Source organism: Medicago truncatula, chromosome 3 (genome assembly GCF_003473485.1).
Source record: "Medicago truncatula cultivar Jemalong A17 chromosome 3, MtrunA17r5.0-ANR, whole genome shotgun sequence".
In the NCBI taxonomy this organism is placed as follows: Eukaryota; Viridiplantae; Streptophyta; class Magnoliopsida; order Fabales; family Fabaceae; genus Medicago; species Medicago truncatula.
This window is the reverse complement of record NC_053044.1, coordinates 22,635,334-22,644,525: the sequence shown is the minus strand read 5'-3', so window position 1 is coordinate 22,644,525 and position 9,192 is coordinate 22,635,334. Positions and strand designations below refer to the sequence as shown.

Sequence of the window (9,192 nt, the reverse complement as noted above, 5' to 3'; positions counted from 1 at the left end):
TAGGTCACACACACATCATATATCATAAATAAAACTCCTTTATAGTAAACAATGTTTTGAGAAATTATTATTCTCAGCCTCTATAAACAGGAACATTTATTTCAATCCATTGGCATTGCAGAAATTAAAATAACAAAAATCTCACTAATCATCTGTTTATGATAATGTTTCTCAGCAGGATTATTCTGATTATTAGTATTATTATCTACATGCACTAAAAGCCGGATCATCCTAGTCTTACAAAAATCCAGCAGCCACATGTTCCAAAATAACCTTGTAGGTTTGAAAATGACAGAGTAACAAACAAATCCCTCTTTCTGTTAGCAAATTCTATTGTTTTGCCTGCAAAAAAAAACAGTTGGTAGGTTATACGTAAATTCCATCGTAAATCCTCAATGAGGTTGGTGGTTCTACTGACCTTTCATGAGATGTGTCTCCACTAATCTAAATTTATTTTTTAAGAATCTAATCAATATTCTAAATTGTTTCTAACCCTTCTTTTTCTCTATTTTCCAAGGTCCTACATGGAAACGACTTTTAGTGGTCACCATTGAATCTCCTATGTAAAGGTTTGAACTAAAGCATGTGCTCAGGTGTCTGGTGCAGTCAACAAGGAAACTCAAAAAGGTAAGCCAACTCATGTTGACATTGACTTGGAAAAGGAATATGTGATGGTAGGTGGCAAAGTTCAAACCAATAAAGTTAGGTGGGAATCTAAAGTATATCTGCCAATAAAACATTGGATCGCCTAATGAGCCTCAATTTCTTCCCATAGTAATTCTTGTTGAATTAATATATTTTGCACCAAACCCTTTTCATAAAAAGAACGAATGAGTTTAAAATCGGATTTTTACTCCAGAAATAATAACAATGCTTTAATGAAAGTGTTTGATGTTAAAAATGAACATTTTTTTCTTTTTGATGATGAATAATACGGGTAGAGGGCACAGTAAAAAAAGAGGGGCATGTGAAGCATCGATACAGACTCGTCCCTAACTTTGGTAATAATTTATGAAAATGAATGTGATTGAATGTAATAACTACAAATGTCAAGACTATGTCGGTGTTGGTGTCGGACACCGACACGTGTCGGACACAAGACACGCCATTAATGTGAAGTGTTGGAGCTACATATCAAATAAAAATTGATAAGAAAGTACCTGAGAGTATAAGAAGGTCCCGAAGACAGCAATTGCGGCTCCAAGAGCATTGACAGGCTGAATTGGTGTATGGAAGATGATAATTGAAGATACTATGACAGATATACGTTTCATGGTGTTTCCAATGCTAAATGTTAGGGGAGAGATCTCATCCAACGACATGTAAGACACCTGATTGTATAGATGATAGAATATACTCTGAGCTGCTACCCACCTGTTGCGCACATTTAACAGCCATACTTTAGTCATAATATGAAGAGGCGGATGCTCTCACAACCAAATAATAAACGGAAGTGGAAAAACATTACTCAATCAGAACAAGAAAAAAAACACTTTGTTTTCGGTTACAAAAAAATATTATTCATGCATGAAGTATCATCAATTTCATCATTTAAATAACATTAACTCATAAAAATCCAGGTAATTGATAGCCAGGTCATTGCGGGTCATGGATAATCTCTTGGCTATCAAGTCCCAAATCAAAATAAGGATGGACATGGTCATCAACAAGAAACATAAAAGAAGCATAGCTGAGTCCTGCAACTAAAGAATTTAAAATCGGCATAAATTTTATAGCAAGAAATGCTTTCGCGTATTCTCTACATAGATTTTTTGAAGTTAGTTCATCTTTTCAGCAAAAATATACAGAAAGCATTTGAATTTGAAAAACATAAACATATAGATTGAGTAGTCTCGACAGGACAGGAGTTTAACTTGGCTCTCCCGACATAAACATATAGATTTTTTGAAGTTAGTTCATCTTTTCAGCAAAAATATACAGAAAGCATTTGAATTTGAAAAACATAAACATATAGATTGAGTAGTCTCGACAGGACAGGAATTTGACCTTTCACCATACTGATATTATGCATGTCTTTGGAAGTTAAATGAATCAATGATTTAGGAAATACTTTTGCATTCTCTCATAAGTCCAACCAAAAGATTGATATAATAGTTATCTCAACCTAATCAAAGATCGTGAATAGTCATCTAAACCTAATAAAAGGTCGTGAAATTTTTTTAGAGGTTCAAAGTAGAGATGTATATAGATTTAGATGAGAGTGCAACAATGACAACAAACATATAATATAAGGGATAACATCAAATCAAGTAGTCATCTTGTAATTACCATAAGAATTGGGGTCCAATTTCAGCGAGAGCTGTTTTATATCCAGCAGCCCACATTGCTGGTCCTTCCACAGCAATTGCAAAGGGTGTGAGAATTGCAAGGGACAAAATAGATAAACAAGCATAGTAATTCATTCCACTAACAGACTTTCCCTTCATCCCCTTTTTCGAGAAGATGTTGCGGAACACAAATGCCAGATTTGATATCATAGCCCCCATAAAACCTGAAGAAGAAAACAAACAAAAAAAGTCAATGAAATTAAAGTTGGGGGAGAGTAGTAAGAACAGCTTGCAGCAAAATTACAAGAAATATGTTCGTTGGTAGACAAACTCGAGCAAGATTACACAATAAAGTGCACTAAAGACCAGATTGCTAGCCAAAACAATGCAAAACTACTCGCACCGAATTGATCAAACAAAGATCATCTTTTTTCAAGTTCAATTCACATTCACAATTCTAGTAAGTTTATCATCTTACCTCAAGCTTCTACCATGCCAAACAACATAAAAACAAAATATTATTGAAGAGTCAAGTTCATTACCAATCATATTGAAATTGAGTTCAGTCACAGCAGCAAGTGCACATCCACCAATGATTGGAATTAAAGACAGATAGACTGGCACGGGGAAGGTTTCACCCAAGATAAATCTCGAAACCAGAACACTAAAAGCAGGCTCGCCACTCTTGATGATATGTGTAAACGACACAGCCACTTTGGACATACTAACCGTAGCCGCGACATGTCCAATTGTGTGTGCAACAGCAACCTGAAGTTGAAACATCAAAGAATAAAGTCACTATCCATTCATAGTGATAAATAAATGAAGGAAAATGACCATATCACTTCATAATTGTTAGTATCAGTTACATTGCTGTCAATCGTAGATCACAAAAAATAGCAATTTGTTTTGAAAAGAACTCCGCTATGCCAGTGTTATAACGACGCTATAGCCGCTATTTGACAACACTTGGCTAAAAAGCGTATGCATAACAATAGCAATTTGTTCAAATTCTGTTGCACTATAGCCGTTATTTGACAATACTGATTCATCATGTACATAAAGTACAAAGGATTAAATGGACAGGATTAAATTTTCTCTATTTTGTTTTTGACTGTTTCTTTTCCACCCTATGAGCTTCTCACGCGCCCTTTGCAATCCAAACTGCATAAAAAACCTATAAAACCTCCACAAACACATTGAAATATTTCGGATTTCAGAATACAAATAGGGCGCGCGAAAACTCATAGGATGGGAAAAATAATAGCCTTTGTATTTTTTCTGAACTCAACATACTTATCAATATCATCCACATATGAGTTCAAAATTGCAATAAAACAAAACAATTTGTTCCAGAACAAAAAAACATAGAAGCAAACAAAACAAACCTATCAATTCCACCAATCAATTTTCCTTTTTCTCCAAAGAAAAAAACAAAAACAAATTCAAACTTACAGGGAACAAAGTCTTCCAAAATTCAAGATCAGTCTTAGGAGCTTCAGCAATCCTAGTGGCCCAAGAGATCAACATCATAAGAGAGCCACAAGCAAGTGAGAGAGTTGATGTAAGCCAAGGGTAAGGGTAAGCATTCAAAACCTTCTTGTTGTAAATATTAAACACAACATTCAAAGCCCACCAAGTTGCAAAATATATCCCAATTTTCACTTTCTTTGCAGCCTCTGAAGGTGTTTCTGCTCCTTCAACCTCTGATCTATCAGCTTCATAAGCTTCACACTTCACCAAATCACCCTTTTCAAAACTCTTCTTCTCTGATTCAAATTCAAAATTCTTCACTGACCCAAAATTTCCAACACCAGCACATGCAATATGAAGAGGCTTCTTCATTGAAATCACAGATCTTTGTGATTTTCCACCAACCAAAGATGGGAGAAAAGATTGTGGTTGAACTAGGGTTGCATGTCTTTTCCTTAAACCGGCATCAGAACCAGTGATCACAATACCAGGTTGTCTCAACGATGAAATCATGGTTTTTGAGGTAAAGGGTATGTGAAAAATCAAATTTTTCCGACCGAAACCTTAAAAAGAGTGGAGAAAAACAGAATCAAAGACAACCCTTTTGTGTCAGGGTTGAGATCACACTGTTTATGTGTGAAAGAATGTGTCTTTAGGTTCTGATCATGCCCTCTGAGATCTTGAAAGGTTTGTTTATATGAAACCAAAACACTGCGAAACAATAGCAACGATTATAATAATTAAATTAATAAATAATTAAGAAGGGAAAGTGAATTTTCAATTATTATAGTCAAAAAAGTATAGAGAAAAAAATAAGGCAAAGGAATGATACCTTGGAATCTGATTTTAGTGGGATGAAATATTAAAATTTAATTGTATAGATGCAACAAATATTTGTTGAAAGTTAAATATGGTTGTTGTTTTTCATCTGAATCGAGTAGTTTAATGTGTAACCGTAGAAATTAATCTTATAAGTCGATTGAAATTGCGCTGCAATTTTTTTTTATGTGAAGAGTGTATTTTAATTTGTAATTGTAGAAACTAATCTTATGAGTCGAATAGAATCGCGCGGAAAAATATTCAAAACTAATCTTACGAGTCGAATGGAATCGCGCGGCAAAATGTTTAAAACTAATCTTATGAGTCGAATAGAAGTGCGCGGCAAAGTGTTGAAACTAATCTTACGAGTCGAATAGAATCGCGCGGCAAAATATACAAAACTAATCTTACCAGTCGAACAAAATTGCGCGGCAAAATATTCGAAACTAATCTTACGAGTCGAATAGATTCGCACGGCAAAATGTTCCTTCAAATATTTAAGATTGTTGTATTTCTATAGCTGAATTCAAACACGGGATCGTTTTTTTTTTGTTAATCCTCTGATTATAAGAGTAAAATGAACTTAATAATACAAAATTCGATCATAAGGTAAATAAACTGGATCAATAATTATTCCTCTCAAAAACACAAGATTTTTGGTCAAGTTGAAACCGATCCAAACATGATTGTTGTTTGTTGTTAATATTTTATTTAAAAATAAATAAATATTTGCAGGGTAAGTGTTTAGGGGACACCAAAGTTGGTGGGATTTGGTGATGGAGGCGTTAAGGTAAAGAGAAGTGTTTGTACTTCTTTGAAGTCTCAGTCCAAATTGAAAGTACTCAACAACAACAAAATTCACGTGCACTCTCTCTTTTTTCACTTTCAGAATCAAATGTGATCTAATCAAATTGAGTAAGGAAAGATGTACTATAAATCTTAGGTTATATATTTGGGCATGGATCCAATTTTTCCTAGTTTATGATGGACATAACATATTTTTATCTTTTACCGTTGTTTATGTAAACACAAAACAAATCTTTTGCGGTTTTTATCTTTTATAAGCAAATCTTTTACAGTATATTCTCCTTCTAAAGGTCACAAGAATATTTTAAAAGAACTGTTTATGAATATTATTTGACTTTCGACTACAATAAAAGCAGAATCTATTGCATTTATTTGGATGTAGCAATCAATTAGAAAAAATTATTATCATTTGCTGAATTAATTACCGTTCGCTTTTCAAAACGATAGTCGGTTGAAAAATCGGTTGAATCACTTTTAAAACGATGTAACCGATTTGAAAATTCTCCAAATTGTAAATAATTGTCGTTGGATGTATTTTGGATAATTTGAGGTTCCAATGAGCAATGGATAGGTGATAGAGAGAAATTTTCTATTTGGTTTAAGAATTAGTGTTATGCCCCAATTATGCAAAACCCATTAATGTATCCATTAATTTTTGGGTTTTCATTTTCTCACCCTCCAAGCCTCTTGCTCACCCTCTATTGTTCCAAATTTACCCTCGTTCAGATTATATAATTTGAAGAGTATTTTATGGTTTTTCAAATTATATAATACAAAATTTATAGTTTTCCCTTTGATCCCACCCTCTACGCTCAGTTGATTTAAACTTAAAACCCACTTTTTTAAAGTAATTTAAAAGTGAGGAATACTTTTGTAGATTTACATTTTCTATCTTTTCTTGCACAATCTTGTATGATTTTTTTTGGTAGAACAAACAATTTTGTAGGTATTAATGTTAACTTATGTCCCAAGAAAAAAAATGTTAACTTGTGGACATTTTATTCAAAAATAAATAAAAGCTTGTGGACATATCACATCAAATTTGTGGTGTATATCATGTTACTTCACACAATGTTTGTTCATTCCTGGCCAGTGACATTGCTAAAAGAAATGGATTAAAAACAAACTTCATTTGGAATCAAAGGAATATATCAGAAGAACCAAAAAAGTTTTTCCAAATCAATTATATTCTTAATCATCAAAGGAATATATCAGAAGAACCAAAAAAGTTTTTCCAAATCTCACAAACCTTGTGTCTCAAGTCACCATTCCTCTTCAAGTTCAAACATATAAGCTAATCTAAAAGCATTTTACTAATGGTGGACTACCCTTGTAAGATGCATACAAATTTAAAATGAATCAAACTCCAAAACTGCATTGAGTTAACATAAATTCCTCCTTCTAAATCATTAGTAGTTTAGAGACTTATGTTGGACAAATTGCCTAGTGATGAAATATTTCTCAAAGAGGTTGTTGTATTCCTTCTATGTGCTCCTTTTGCTCTAAATATGTGGAAACCTCATTCCATTTATTGTTTGAATGCCTCTATGCTTTTAACATATGGGGTTGGTTTGCCACAATCATGAAATACACCCTGCACTTCCAATCAAAAGAAGACATAGGAAATGGAGAAAATTTTAACTCTTTTGATGAAGTTGAGATTCTCTCCATTTCCTATAATAAATGGCAAAACCCATTACTATAGTTTTGTAGTAAATACATAGTAATATAAACGCACACATTTCTATAATATGTGACATTAATTGAATATATATACACCAAACTATAGTTAATAGTAATGCACTTCGCCATATATTATAGGAAATGGAGAGGATCTTAACTCGTTGACATAGCTTTAGGTCTATCTCCCATAGAGAGAGTTTTTGTATATTGCACCATCTCTTTTGCCTAAAAAGGAATGTTTTCTTTCTCTCTTATTTTTCTTTTATTCCATTTCCACACTTTTTTCATATTGCTATATGAGAACAAGTTTTTATTTTTCTTTGAAGGGGCAAGATTTTAAGTACAATCAAAACATCAAAGAAATCAACTAAGTAATTGAGCTAAAATGGTTAATGAGTTCCATCAATGGATGAATCGTTCGGAAGAACCCGTGTTCGATCTTCTAGTGTAATAATTCAACATAATGAAGGACTATCATGTTATCATTAAGCCTCCTAATGCTCCAATCATTCGGAAGTGATATAATCTCCTCCAATTGGTCCATGGATCAAAATTAACACTGATGATGCATCTATCAAAAATCCAATTAGAGTATTAGTTGGTGGCATATTCAGAAATGCTGAAGGAGTTTGTCTAGGTTGTTTTGCACAATATCTGAGAGAAAGTAATGCTATTTTTGCTGAACTCTCTACTGCAATGACTGCAATTTAGTTGGCTGCATCAAAAGGATTCTGAAATATTTGGCTTGATTCCGACTCTCATTTGGTGCTGCAAGCTTTCAAATCTAGCACAATGGTTCCTTGGAGCCTAAGGAACATATGGTATAATTGCATAGCAGTTACTCATAATATGAGGTTTTTTTTGTATCTCACATCTATAAAGAGGGAAATGTGTGTGATGATGACTTGGCAAATTTTGGTCTTACTTTGTCCTCTTTTGATCTTGGTTTAATGAAATCCCTGATTTTATTTTATTAGGGGGAGTACATTAGAAATAAGTTGAAATGCCTAACTTTAGATTTACAACCTTTTGAGAAGGTTTTGGCTTCATCCCCTTTTCTTTCTTGTACTCTTTTTTATATGAAATGAAGTGACGCTCTTGCATCTTTTTAAACAAAAAATAATAATACTATTATATCATTTTTATTCAAATAGTTAGTTAAAAAATTAAGTAAATCTAATTAAAATACAAACAATCCACAACAATAGCAAGAACAATCAACAACAATAGAAACAATACTAGACACAATGAAAAATCATTATTTTGACCTTATATAAAGAAAAATATTTGTGTTTCGGTGTAGTATTATTTATTTCAATTCTACCCTTCACTTCATAATTTTTTATCGTACTATTTAATTGTTCCTTGCCAGTAAAAGCGGAAAGATAGGCACATTAGTGCCCGTCTTGATGTTAGTATACTATAAATTTTTCATCTCTTTAAATGACATCAACAAAATAATATTTTTATAGTCAAATTTGTTTAAGAGTATAATTGGAAGCTATAAAGTCTGTTCAAAAACATGTATTCCCGGTATAGATAATAACAAATAAACTTGTTATAGTTTTGGTGATTGGTACAATTTTCTTTTGGTTGTCTCTTAGATATGTAAACTACTATTGCCATTTGTTTTCGGGACGTTTCAACGACATTTGTAAATTTTAATTTATTTATTTATAAATATATAGTATGACGAATGACAAATTAATTAAAGATGTTTCTCTAACTCAGTTGGTCGGAACAAATATCTTTCTTGACCTACATTTAACTCTCTAACTCTAAACATATTGGGTCCGCCCTCGTCGGATTCAAATTTCATACACAAATTCAATTGTGGAATTATTTGATTTTGAAAATACAGATATGCTCAACCGGCTTGATGTACTCCAAACTCTACACAACTGTAATTTGCACATTCTTGTTATTAGCACTATAATTCTTTGTTACTATGTGTCGAGTACGTAAAAAACAAAGCTTAACTTGATAGATATATCCAATGAAAAGTGGTTGTTCAAGTCTTTTCAATGTTTTTTAAATGGTCTTTAAATTGTTAATGATCACCTTAAGTATGTACAAAATTATATCAACTTTCATGCATATTGTGTTTGGTTTAACGAACATA

General features: G+C 32.7%; 1 protein-coding gene across 1 annotated transcript; it reads right to left on the bottom strand.

The window, feature by feature from the left end:
• On the bottom strand, nt 1–4,497 carry LOC11421702 (glucose-6-phosphate/phosphate translocator 1, chloroplastic). The gene is made up of 5 exons (XM_003599898.4): nt 3,744–4,497; nt 2,831–3,056; nt 2,290–2,512; nt 1,161–1,374; nt 1–342 (listed from the first exon to the last, which is right to left on the bottom strand). Exons 1-5 carry the CDS (start codon nt 4,272–4,274, stop codon nt 331–333), a joined length of 1,206 nt encoding a protein of 401 aa, XP_003599946.1. The 5' UTR covers nt 4,275–4,497; the 3' UTR covers nt 1–330.
• Nucleotides 4,498–9,192: the final 4,695 nt, after the last annotated feature.